This window comes from Puntigrus tetrazona, chromosome 20, assembly GCF_018831695.1.
Source record: "Puntigrus tetrazona isolate hp1 chromosome 20, ASM1883169v1, whole genome shotgun sequence".
Taxonomy (NCBI): domain Eukaryota; kingdom Metazoa; phylum Chordata; class Actinopteri; order Cypriniformes; family Cyprinidae; genus Puntigrus; species Puntigrus tetrazona.
In genome coordinates, this window is record NC_056718.1 from 13936420 (window position 1) to 13949005 (window position 12586).

At 37.9% G+C, this 12586-nt stretch overlaps 3 protein-coding genes and 1 pseudogene across 5 annotated transcripts in view; 3 read left to right on the plus strand and 1 right to left on the minus strand.

Annotated features, from left to right (window-relative positions):
• mylk4b (myosin light chain kinase family, member 4b) overlaps positions 1–1999 on the minus strand; it is a 26702-nt gene extending 24703 nt beyond the window's left edge. Inside the window, exon 1 of the mRNA XM_043220015.1 lies at positions 1870–1999. The gene's annotated coding sequence lies outside the window, so the exon portion shown is untranslated. The remainder of the gene's footprint in view (positions 1–1869) is intronic.
• On the plus strand, positions 1702–5285 carry serpinb1 (serpin peptidase inhibitor, clade B (ovalbumin), member 1). Of its 3 annotated transcripts, none has more exons than XM_043220017.1 (7): positions 1702–1833; positions 2421–2599; positions 3802–3939; positions 4080–4197; positions 4290–4432; positions 4551–4718; positions 4809–5285. In XM_043220017.1, the coding sequence occupies exons 2-7, from the start codon at positions 2432–2434 to the stop codon at positions 5214–5216; spliced, it is 1143 nt and encodes a 380-aa protein (XP_043075952.1). In that variant the 5' UTR covers positions 1702–1833; positions 2421–2431; the 3' UTR covers positions 5217–5285. The 3 variants fall into 3 exon arrangements, with proteins under 3 accessions (XP_043075952.1, XP_043075951.1, XP_043075953.1); XM_043220016.1 differs by lacking the exon at positions 1702–1833 and adding an exon at positions 1883–2020; XM_043220018.1 differs by lacking the exon at positions 1702–1833 and adding an exon at positions 2130–2196.
• Positions 5286–6086: 801 nt separating this feature from the next.
• LOC122325093 (leukocyte elastase inhibitor-like) lies at positions 6087–8257 on the plus strand. The gene is made up of 7 exons (XM_043219980.1): positions 6087–6302; positions 6399–6580; positions 6698–6835; positions 6915–7032; positions 7158–7300; positions 7458–7625; positions 7745–8257. The coding sequence occupies exons 2-7, from the start codon at positions 6413–6415 to the stop codon at positions 8156–8158; spliced, it is 1149 nt and encodes a 382-aa protein (XP_043075915.1). The 5' UTR covers positions 6087–6302; positions 6399–6412; the 3' UTR covers positions 8159–8257.
• Positions 8258–8602: 345 nt separating this feature from the next.
• On the plus strand, positions 8603–12355 carry LOC122325092 (annotated as a pseudogene).
• The last annotated feature ends 231 nt before the right edge of the window (positions 12356–12586 follow it).

Here is a 12586-nt window from a genome sequence, read left to right on the forward strand (position 1 = left end):
TTGCATTTTTGCATTATCAGTCAAAACTGTATTAGCTTTGTGAATTAATTTACCAGTTGGGCATGTCCCCCATATGTCCCCAAAGAGAGGTTGTCCGATATAACTGACTTCTGGGGACATACTAAAGCTAATTAACACTAAACACCAAACACACACACACACTCACACACTGGTGAAGGTATGCATGCAGTGTGAGGTGTGGAAACAGCAAACCATGGTGCTGACATGAAGAGTTTTATTTAAACCTCATTCTGACGTGTAAGTGCTGCTGTCTGTATGTAATTCAAGAGCAGCAATGGTGTGAGTTTGAATGTGTGTGTGTCTGAGTGTGTGTGTGTGTCTGTGTGTGTGTGTGATTGTCTGTCTGTGTGTACAAAACATAAATACACAGTATCCCGCTCATGGAACCAAGAATTGCTATTGCAAACATTATGGACGTGTTTTATTACTAATTATGTGCTTATGCAATAAAGAAGTAAAAACAAGTTCAGTACAATTAAAACCGAAAGGAGAAAATGTTTTGTACCTCTTTTTTTTTTTTTTTTTATGTACATGCATGCTACAAAATGTGAGTAGTTCTGGCATCTAGTGGCATACAAATGTCATTGTGCACGGGCCTTTAAACAGTGCTCCTAAATGTTAAACCCTGTCTGTTTTACTAAAAAAAATTATTATAGCATATGGCAACCCTACTGTTATGTCAGTGTTCAGTTTTCCCAAAATGTTGCATCAACGTGCCCGTCCAGGTCCACACTAAATTCTAATGATAACTGAAAACAGGCTTGCTTGTTAAACAAAATTTCAGAAAAAAAAAAAACTGGTTTTGTGTAGAATGTATATAAATTCTTAATTATGAAAGTTGTTTAGTTCTTTTTATGGGCGTTTTTATGCCTTTCATATGGACAGGACAGTAGAGAAAGGAAAGAGGCAAGCCGGAAAAAGAAACAACCTCGAGACAGGAATTGAATGAGTGCAGTTATGCAATGTAAAGATATTTTAAATAGAAATGAATACTTTATCCAGCAGCGACACATCAGTTGACCAAAACTAACAGAAAAGCTATTCACAATAATGATACAAAATATTTCAAATAAATATATCTGTTTTGAGCTTAATGTTTAACAACATATCCTGAGAAAATAGCACACAAAATATTAAGCAGCATATTTTCAGCAATGATTATAAAAAGTAAGGGTGTGTGTTTGTACATGTGTGTGTAGGAGCAACTTTCAAGTTCCAAGTTTCAGCTGATTGCTAAATCTGTACTACTTAATGTGCAATTATACATTTACAGGTTATATACATTATGACATAATTCCTAATTGCTTATCATACCAATTTATTGGCGTAATCCCTTAAGGTAGCAACTTAATGTAACCTGAATAATTCAACTGTATTCAACAATAATTCAACAATACTATATATGGTCAATATATCAATCAAGAAAAAAATGAACATTTTTCGTGCATTTACAGGACTGAAGAAGCATTTCAGACAAACACCTCCCCTCATCAAACACAGCCCATATTGTGAAAGGCTTTTGACAAGGTTTTATTGCACAGAACCTCTGATCCAACAGTGTGACTCACCCTTTATGCCCAAAGTCCAACTGATTAGTCCAGAGCTGTCACATTCATTGAATGCATCTGCCTTGTGTTGCTGACAAAACAAAGTGTATTTCCTATTGTCCCCCCCTCCTCTCTCTCTCTCTCTCTCTCTGCCTCTCCATAGCAAGCACACTCAAACATTCCAACAAATGTTTCCCTCACTTTTAAAACTAGCTGGATGAAAGTTGCACATTTCTGCAGTAAAATAAGGGAAGCACAAGAAAAGGTAATAAAAGGGTGGGGAAGCGTGAGACTGACTCACCTGTGATATATGTCTAACTCGTGTAGTTTGCCTGTCTAGCTAGTTTGTTCTGCGCTTTATGGGCGTTGCTGCTCCTTTTATACCGCATGACTCTAGGGCAGATATCTCTTTCACTCGCGCGTTCTTTTGGGACAAGCATCTTTTATAAAAGGTAGGCATTACTTCATCTGTACACGTACGGTTCTCCAAACACAGGTGCTCGGACCTGGAGCGTCGTTTTCCATTGGAATAAACGTCAACGTAACGTTACGTGCAACTTCCGTGTTTCTCTCATTTATTCTCTGACGTGTAACAAACATCAGCGCGCGAGAGGGAAATATTTACGGGGTATTAAAGGCTATATGTTAAAACAAAAGGACTTTATGTTATCAGAATTGACAGCAGTATAAAGATATTTGTGCATACTAACGCGGGGCATTAATAAATCAAATCAGTTGTTTATTGACTATTCTAGATCTGCTCAATACACTTTGCTGTTATTCGTGAAAATATTGCTCTAAGCTATAAAGATTTTAACGATGGTTGTGTAAATGAAGGGTTGTTTTTCGCAGGGTCATCAGTCATGGAGGACCTCTCTCGTGCTAACAGTCTCTTCGCTCTGGATCTCTATCGGACTCTGAGCGAGAGCAATGCTGGAGGAAACATGTTCTTTTCTCCACTGAGCATCAGTGCAGCGCTCAGCATGGTCTACTTGGGAGCCCGAGGAGACACTGCCAAAGAAATGGAAAAGGTATGAGGTATAAGCATTTGAAGAACAAGGTCTATGTGGGAGTTCTTTGTCAATTGTGAATCCACAAATAGGCTACATTCTGTATACTCACAGTAATCCGTGATTGGGAAATCTAGACAAAACCATAACCCAAAACAAGGAAGAAAAACATAACCCTGTTTAACAGAAAAAATAGGGTGAGGCCCATATGCCAAAAGGTAAAATATTTGCTCATAGTATGAGCTTAACAAAGAGATGCATTTATCAGAGCCAAACAATAGAACACTTGTTTTTTTTTACCTGACATGTTTATGCAAAATTTTGTGAAAAATACCTTTCATTCTCACTATCTTAGAATTTTGTTTTTGTTTGTTTCTTAGAATTTTGAAAGAGAATGCTTTTGCTAATACATTAGGCCTAGTACGTTGCCCTACACCATTGTTCACGGTGGTGAATGCTATAGCAAAGCTATTTTATTGAGAAGGTATAGCCCCAGCGGTTATATATTAACTAACAAATAGATGTAATGGAAATGTTCCAAGTTGCATAAACACTGCAGTGCTATATCCTGACTTTCACAAAAAAACATCATCAATCTATTAGAAAGTATATTTGCATGCTTAGCATTGCACAGCATTTGATTTTTATTGATTACTTAGACACAGCAGGATATTTGATTAGCCAAGAGCACATGCAGACTGCGGTACGACCAGTGAGCGAGTGAATCAACAGAGAGGGAGAGCTGGAGATATGTAAACAAATGTAAACAAATGATCATACCTCTGCACATACCTCTCTCAAACCCACGTTCTAGCTGCTATTAGAAGGAGATTGAAAACTCCTTCCTGAACAACTGAAAACAACTAGAAGGCATTACAGGTTTTAGCCACAAAAGCCAGCTTGTGCCTATGCAGAGCTTCGCTGCAGTCATTTGTTTTAACTTCAGACTCATTTAGATAATGTATTCAAATGCTTGTCTTGACAACGGACAATAAAACAGACAACATTTACTTTAATCCTTATAGTAGGTGTGCTCAGAACTAGCTCTTCAGTGCACACCTTTAGCTTATTCTGTAAAATATCATGGGTATTTTTTTTTACTTTTAAATAAAAGAAAATGGGATAATAAAAATATGACAAATTTGGTAAAATTAGTAGTATAATTTCTCCTGTTTAAACAAGTAGGCCACAGTTAATATGTGAAATTCTCTTTCTCTTTTTAGGTTTTGTCTTTCAGGTCTGTCTCAGATGTTCACTCTCAATTTGAGAGCCTAACCACAGCAATCAACAGTCCATCAGCCTCCTACATCCTCAGACTGGCCAACCGCCTCTATGGAGAGAAAACCTTCAGCTTCTTACCTGTCAGTTTATACTGTCTGTAACAAAAAGACATTTGGAAGCTAAACCATAGACATATATTCTATTCATTACTATTTAACTTCACAATTCAGAGGTCTTTCTAGGGGTCTTTTTTTCCTGATTGTTGTCATGTGTCCTTCAGGAGTATTTGGAGTCCACTCTGAAGCTGTACCACGCTGACCTTCAGGCTGTGGACTTCATTGGAGCGTCAGACGAGTCACGACAGCTCATTAATAAATGGGTGGAAGAGCAGACAGAGAGTGAGAATATAATAAACAGTTCAATGGGACCTGTTGATAGAATATATATTTTTAAAAAGTACGGATATTAAACAAAAACATATTTTTTTCAGATAAAATCAAAGATCTTATCAAGCCGGGAATGTTAACTGGAATGACTCGACTAGCTCTGGTTAATGCCATCTACTTCAAAGGGAACTGGCTACAGAAATTTAATAATCAAGATACTAAAGAAATGCCATTTAAAATGAACCAGGTCTGTTTGCAAAATATTGTACAAATGCAGAAGTATTGCAGAAGTTATATGTACTTAATAGAGGCTCATTCTCTTTTTTTATGTTCACTCATTGGAATGCACATTTGTCTTCCATCAGAACGAGCAACGGCCAGTGCAAATGATGTACCAGAGGAAGAAGTTCCCCTTCAACTATGTCTATGACCACCACTTGCAAGTGCTGGAGTTGCCTTATGTAAAGGAGGAGCTCAGCATGTTGATCCTTCTTCCTGAGGAAAGTCAGGATGGCTCTGATCCTCTTCATAAGGTCAGGAGAAATTCCTACTGATCTGCTTTGGCTTGAAAATATTGTTATCTTGTGTATATTCAAAGCCTCACGTGCATGTGTATTTAACAGCTGGAGAGCGAGCTGACCCTTGATAAGCTGAATGAATGGACCAACAGAAACAATATGGACACCAATACAGAGATCATAGTCCACCTGCCAAAGTTTAAGCTGGAGGTTGAGAGCTCATTAGCAGAAATATTGATGGGCATGGGGATGACCTCTGTGTTTCAGGGTCCAAAGGCTGATCTGACAGGCATGAGCAGTCAGGGTGGGCTCTTCCTTTCAGCAGTTGCCCACAAGGCTTTCGTGGATGTAAATGAAGAAGGCACAGAGGCAGCAGCCGCTACGGCAGCCATTGTGGCATTCTGTATGTTTCGAGAGGAGCACTTCATGGCAGATCACCCCTTCTTGTTCTTCATCAGGCACAATCCCACCAACAGCATCCTCTTCTTTGGCAGATTCAGAGGCCCATCTTAAATATGTGATGTTTGTCTGTCTAGTACTAAAATAAACAAGAAATACTAGTATTTAGATGTCAGCAATTCACATTTCGTATGTGTATTTTTTTTTATTTTGTGTGTTTGTTTTTAAAAGCTTTAATGTCTTGGATTTGGATTGAGATGAAAATCTAAACAAAAAAAGTTATAAATATGCTGGAAAATTATGGCACATAAAGCAACACATTTTCAACACATTTTTTGATAATTCTTTTATTGACTATGACAAAAATAAAGGACAAAAGGACAAAAAATCTAAATCTGAATTTAGTACAGCCACTGACATCTCTGTTTGCTAAAGAATAGACATAAGGCAGCTGTTAACACACTCTAAATCCACAGCATATACCAACATTCATCATGTTCAGGAACTGACTTGCCCAAAAATTGTGTGATGTCAAGCCATGTAACTAAGTTAAATAAATGAGATATTACATGTTGCCTAATTCTGTAGTAAAATGAAAAGTGTCGCATGTTGTATTATTACAGAGATGAATATGAATTCATATTTGCAATGGCAACTGTTTTTTTATTCATTATAAGCACTATAATTAGTACATTATATAATCGGGTAGATATGGTATACTAAAAAATCTAATCATTTAAAAATCAAAAATGTGTACAAAAAAACTTTTAGAGCAGGCTGTGTATCTGTATAATGCTACAGATAATCGTAGTCGATGTCGAACTAGGCTACTATTGGGGTATTTCAACAGCTTTAACCAAGTAACCCACTGAGAGTTCATTTTAGAGGCGAACGTAGTTATACTCGCGTGAACAGGTTAAAAAACGCCTACTGACTATGAAACGCCCTTTTCGTTCTGCAGACATCACAACGGGCGGGTCCCTCTTTAGTCCATACTTAACCCAACACGGTACAGCAGCAACACCAAATCAGTGCAGCGCACTATTAAATGCATTCGTATTCAACATTTTCGAAATAATTGCATCTTTAGAATATCCGAGTGAATATTTTGAACGCTCAGCCTACAAACGCGTTCAGTGGAAGCTGTCGAGCCAACGGAGAGAACAACTGAATTACGCCGAAAGGACATCGTTAATAAAAGTAAAGTGTGTTTATACTTAGTAAATTGAAAGAAGGTTGCATAAAGTATGATACTTACAGTTGTTGTTGTTGTTGTTGTTGTTTTGGTGTTTCTAGCGGCGTCATCAGTCATGGAGGACCTCTCTCGTGCTAACAGTCTCTTCGCTCTGGATCTCTATCGGACTCTGAGCGAGAGCGATGCTGGAGGAAACATGTTCTTTTCTCCACTGAGCATCAGTGCAGCGCTCAGCATGGTCTACTTGGGAGCCCGAGGAGACACTGCCAAAGAAATGGAAAAGGTATAAACACGTTAACATTGGTTATTAATTTTAGTCTAGTTTCAGTTTTCAATACATTAATTAATGAACTTAAACATTTTTGTAATAATTGTGTGAGATTTGTCTTTTACTTTGCAGGTTTTGTCCTTCAGTTCTGTCTCAGATGTTCACTCTCATTTCGAAACCCTCACCTCAGCTATCAACAGACCATCAGCCTCCTACATCCTCAGACTGGCCAACCGCCTCTATGGAGAGAAAACCTTCAGCTTCTTACCTGTCAGTTTATTCTGTCTCAAACAATTATACATTCTTATGCTCTCTGTGTGTTTTAAGACCCTTTATTTTTGTCCTTCAGGAGTATTTGGACTCCACTCTGAAGCTGTACCACGCTGACCTTCAGGCTGTGGACTTCATTGGAGCATCAGAGAAGTCACGACAGCTCATTAATAAATGGGTGGAAGAGCAGACAGAGAGTGAGAATATCAGCCCCATCAGCTTTTCTACAAATAAAAACAATTAGATTTGAAAGAATAATTTTGGACTTTTTATACTAAATAAACACAGAAGACACAAAAACTATCTGAAAAATGTTTTTCAGATAAAATCAAAGATCTTCTCAAGCCGGGAATGGTGACTGGAATGACTCGACTAGTTCTGGTTAATGCCATTTACTTTAAAGGGAACTGGATGCACACATTTAAAGCAATAGAAACTAAAGAAATGCCTTTTAAAATAAAGCAGGTACTTTCCACATTTTGTTAATTACAAGTGAAACAGCATAAGCAAACAGGAATTCACGTTTAAATCCTTTCACTATTGGTAGTGCTTACCCACTGTTTCAAGATTAACTCTTCCAACACCTGCCCATGCACTAACCAATTTTTTTGTCTTCAATCAGAATGAACACCAGCCTGTGCAAATGATGTACCAGAAGAAAACGTTTCCCTTCAGATACATCCCAGAGTCTAAACTGAAGGTGCTGGAGTTACCTTATAAACAGGAGGAGCTCAGCATGTTGATCCTTCTTCCAGATGAAGCTCAGGATGGCTCTGACCCTCTTCTGAAGGTCAGCAAAAGTGCAATGATGGACAGTTTTGATGATGCACTAGACTAGTTAAGTGCTGTGTTATTGTTCAGTGTTCAGTTAATGTTATTTTTCAGTCTGTATATGTGTGTTTTTAACAGCTGGAGAGCGAGTTGACCCTCAACACGCTGCTTGACTGGACCAGAAGAGACAAAATGGCTATGCAGATGGATATCAGAGTCCATTTGCCAAGGTTCAAGCTGGAGGTTCAGAGCTCCCTATCAGAAATACTGCAAAAGATGGGAATGAGCTCTGTGTTCCAGGAAACAAAGGCTGATCTGACAGGCATGAGCAGTCAGGATGGTCTCTCCGTTTCAGCAGTGATCCACAAAGCATTTGTTGAGGTGAATGAGGAAGGCACTGAAGCAGCAGCAGCCACCGCAGTCTGTTTGCGTACCTGTGCCTTCAGATTAGAATTTGAGAGCTTCACAGCAGATCATCCCTTCTTGTTCTTCATCAGGCACAACTCCACTAACAGCATCCTCTTCTTTGGCAGATTCAGAGGTCCATTCTAGAAATATACACCTTAGTGAAGAATTGTGTTTTTCTGTGAATGTTTTATCAAATAAATACACACATGGAATTAATAAAGTCAGGAATCTCCTTTAACCACATCACTGTTTGAAAATTATGTTTGAATTGTCTTAGCTAGTTGTAGGTTTAAAAATGGGCAAAACGGCACATAAGTATTGCACAGAATATGTTGTATTGTTCCTGTTAAAGGCATAACTACCTTTTGCAACAACAACAAAAAAGCACCAACTAAACAGTTGTTTGCTTTTTAAGACCGGAAGACCAATGCTAAACAAAAATTTAAACTGTGCCATACCAGTGGATAGAAAAATGTATTTTAAAAAACTCTATTTATAGAATGGAATGTATGACTGGCCAAGTCCAATTGAAACTGTACATTTTTATACAAAGGTGGACACCTGTTACTGTGTATCTGGACGCACTGAAAATGACATGATCATTAAGGAATGTTTTATTTTATTTTATTTTTTTATTATTGTTCGAAGTATTAGCATTGTTGTTGTTTTTTCAGTTTCTTCAAGTCATGCTGTTGTAAATGAACGTTTAGCTGGTTAATTGTTCATTGTTTGTATTTTGTTTAAACGAATAAAAGTAAAGTAGCAGCGCCAGAGAACTTGAAATCGCAGAAACACGGGGCGGGGCTTCCTCAGATATTTACAGCAGTGGCTTTCTAACGGCATTAAACATAGAGCGATTTTTATTAAAGGATTTTATGATTACCACGTCTTTTAAAAATCCAGTAAATATTCTGACCACGTTACAATAGGCTACTTTATAAACAACTTTATAAACGTGTGCAGTTGGGCACAGCAGTGAACCTGTCTGAGCTGTCGAACCAAGAAGAAGAGGGCAAACGAATCACTGCGAGGGGACATCTTTTAAGAAAAGTAAAATGCTATATTTACACTCGTGGCGCTTAACAGTGTACTGCAAGATGGTTGAAAAATATGCATAAACTATTTTTATCGCAGCTGGTTTTGGGGCTTCTATTTGCAGCTGCGTCATCAGTCATGGAGGATCTCTCTCGTGCTAACAGTCTCTTCGCTCTGGATCTCTATCGGACTCTGAGCGAGAGCAATGCTGGAGGAAACATGTTCTTTTCTCCACTGAGCATCAGTGCAGCGCTCAGCATGGTCTACTTGGGAGCCTGAGGAGACACTGCCAAAGAAATGGAAAAGGTATGAAGAAAGGACACGTTACTTTTAGTGCTAGTAATTTATTTTTGGCCACACTTTAAGACGTTCTTGTTACAATGCAGTTATACATTAAAGAGTTCATTTGCTAAAACCGATTTTAAAAATCACGTTTTTTTATTCTGCATCCCAATCAATATCAATCAAACAGCCAATCTGGGTTCTTTTGGCGGAATAATAATCATTTAAAATACAGCTAGCCTACAGAATAAAAACACGTTGGCATATATATGTTTTAATACTTTACATGCTTCATAAATGCTAAACTTTTTAAATAATACACTTTCAGAAAAAAGGTACTTAGAACAGTACTCTTTCAAAAGCTACAATTATACACCTTATTTAGAGTGCATATATGTCACTTAAAAGGTATTTTTTTTAAAAAGGGTACCATCCCGGTCAAAGCTTTTGAAACTTTTCTCTGAGACTGTATAATTGTTCTTTTGTCGTTGTTATTGTTGTTGTTTTTTTGCATTAGAGTTGACTTTAGAAGTGGAAGAGCGATTTTAAAAAAAAAAAAATATGACAGTTAAGCACAAAGCAAAAATCATTAATGATTTTTAAAAATGCTTTGTTTTCAAGCAACATAAATGAGTTTTTCTTTTGATTTTGTGGTGAAGTGTCACATATAAATGTTCTGATTATGTGATTATGATGAGATTATGTGAGATTCATCAATGTATTTCACTTTTTCAGGTTTTGTCCTTCAGTTCTGTCTCAGATGTTCACTCTCATTTTGAAACCCTCACCTCAGCTATCAACAGACCATCAGCCTCCTACATCCTCAGACTGGCCAACCGCCTCTATGGAGAGAAAACCTTCAGCTTCTTACCTGTCAGTTTATTCTGCTTTAAGAAGTATTTTGATGCTCTCTATGTGTTTTAAGACACTTTATTTTTGTCCTGCAGGAGTATTTGGACTCTACTCTGAAGCTGTACCACGCTGACCTTCAGGCTGTGGACTTCATTGGAGCATCAGAGAAGTCACGACAGCTCATTAATAAATGGGTGGAAGAGCAGACAGAGAGTGAGGAGTTATTAACATGAAACCTCATCAAATCAGAGTGTGAATATAAAATTATGTGGATATGTTTAAGATTTGCATTACCATTATTGTTTATAAGGGTTGATGCATGTTATATACAACATTTTTGCAGGAATGCAGAATTATGGTGCAGTTTTTTTACTGTACTAAAGTTAGTTACGTTTAGATAATATTTCACAGATATTTAAGAAATATTCTAAGTTTGTATGCTTGTTTCTCTGAAAAACAATACTACAGCCAGTTATTTTACTTTTAAATGTGCATTCCATGTTGGAAATGTCTGTTTTTGTTTTGTGTGATTCCACCAGCTGCCAATTGACCCAATGGTATTGAGAGCCCGGGTTGCCAGTTGATGGAAACCACAGTGAATTGCATCCTAGAGACATATTATAACATCATAAATCAGTTAATCTACTAACAGTGTATAAAGTGCATCACATTTTGTGAATTGTGCTTGTTCCTGTTATGTGTCCTTAATCTGGCAACCAGTGAGCTTGGAGTCTGATGAAGAGGGGCAGAAGAAAATGTTCTCCAGTATTTTGAATGTGGACTGCAGTACCTATTTGAACCTCTAGCTGCCAATATTACATACTGCACCTTCAACTCTGAGAAACACAGATGCCAATATAATACCAATGTTCGTGAAAATATGAAACATTTTGTTGTTCCAGATAAAATTAAAGATTGTCTTCAGCCTTGTGTGGTAAATGAGCTGACCCGACTAGTTCTGGTTAATGCCATCTACTTCAAAGGACCTGGATGCGCATATTTAAAAGAGAACAAACGCAAGAAATGCCATTTAAAATAAACAAGGTGTGATCTAAGTTTCAGTAGTGCAAAGTCATGCCAAATGAAGGTCACTGTTTTGCTTACCCAGCAATGAAATGAAATAACTGCATTCTATGTGTACTATATGTATTTATTAATCTGTCTTCAATCAGAATGAGAGCCGGCCTGTGCAAATGATGTACCAGGAGAAAAGTTTCCCTTCAGATACATCCCAGAGTCTAAACTGAAGGTGCTGGAGTTACCTTATAAACAGGAGGAGCTCAGCATGTTGATCCTTCTTCCAGATGAAGCTCAGGATGGCTCTGACTCCTCTTCTGAAGGTCAGCAAAAGTGCAGTGATGGACAGTTTTGATGATGTACTAGAATAGTTAAGTGCTGTGTTATTGTTCAGTGTTCAGTTAATGTTATTTTTCAATGTGTATATGTGTGTTTTTAACAGCTGGAGAGCGAGTTGACCCTCAACAAGCTGCTTGACTGGACCAGAAGAGACAAAATGGCTATGCAGATGGATATCAGAGTCCATTTGCCAAGGTTCAAGCTGGAGGTTGAGAGCTCCCTATCAGAAATACTGAAAAGATGGGAATGAGCTCTGTGTTCCAGGAAACAAAGGCTGATCTGACAGGCATGAGCAGTCAGGATGGTCTCTCCATTTCAGCAGTGATCCACAAAGCATTTGTTGATGTCAATGAAGAAGGCACTGAGGCAGCAGCAGCCACCGCAGTCTGTGGGTTTGGCTGTTCCTTTCGACAACAATTTCAGCGTTTCACAGCAGATCACCCCTTCTTGTTCTTCATCAGACACAACCCCACTAACAGCATCCTCTTCCTTGGCAGATTCAGAGGCCCATCCTAGAAATGTGTATATAATAACATCAAAACTCTAGATATTTTTCATACTTTATTATTTGATTAATTAGAGCCCGAGGAGACACTGCCAAAGAAATGGAAAAGGTATGAAGCATGCAAACTAATATGTATCAAGGCTTCAGGTTGGTTTATTTTGGTTCAGTGAATAATATTTTGTGACCTCTGTTGGCGGCTTTATATAATTACACAATATTACGTATGTATAAATGTGTGTGTTAATGCTCTCCGTCTCTCTAGGAAATATGCTTGCATTCGTCTACAGTAATAAACAAAACACATGAATGCAGCTGTTTCTTTCTGTCTTGTCATTTGGGTTTCTGTCCTGTCTGCTGTTTCTTTACTGGTAGCCAGTATTTGTTAAATCGTTTTTTCAACTTGTTGGTTTAGTAAAAGCTGTTTTAGTAGTACTTTGCTCACTCACCAACCAAGCAATCAAATGTATTGACTTGTTTTTCATGAAAAGCTATCACTCTGCTGAACAGGCTATATTTCATGGGCGTGTCAAGCCCAGGAAAAA

Excerpts from the sequence above, each read along its gene's own strand:
- serpinb1 (XM_043220017.1), top strand. The coding sequence starts at position 2,432 with ATGGAGGACCTCTCTCGTGCTAACAGTCTCTTCGCTCTGGATCTCTAT. Across the intron at positions 2,600-3,801 it reads CTGCCAAAGAAATGGAAAAG|GTTTTGTCTTTCAGGTCTGT; the intron begins GTATGAGGTATA and ends TTCTCTTTTTAG. Across the intron at positions 4,719-4,808 it reads GCTCTGATCCTCTTCATAAG|CTGGAGAGCGAGCTGACCCT; the intron begins GTCAGGAGAAAT and ends TGTATTTAACAG.
- LOC122325093 (XM_043219980.1), top strand. The coding sequence starts at position 6,413 with ATGGAGGACCTCTCTCGTGCTAACAGTCTCTTCGCTCTGGATCTCTAT. Across the intron at positions 6,581-6,697 it reads CTGCCAAAGAAATGGAAAAG|GTTTTGTCCTTCAGTTCTGT; the intron begins GTATAAACACGT and ends TTTACTTTGCAG. Across the intron at positions 7,301-7,457 it reads TGCCTTTTAAAATAAAGCAG|AATGAACACCAGCCTGTGCA; the intron begins GTACTTTCCACA and ends GTCTTCAATCAG.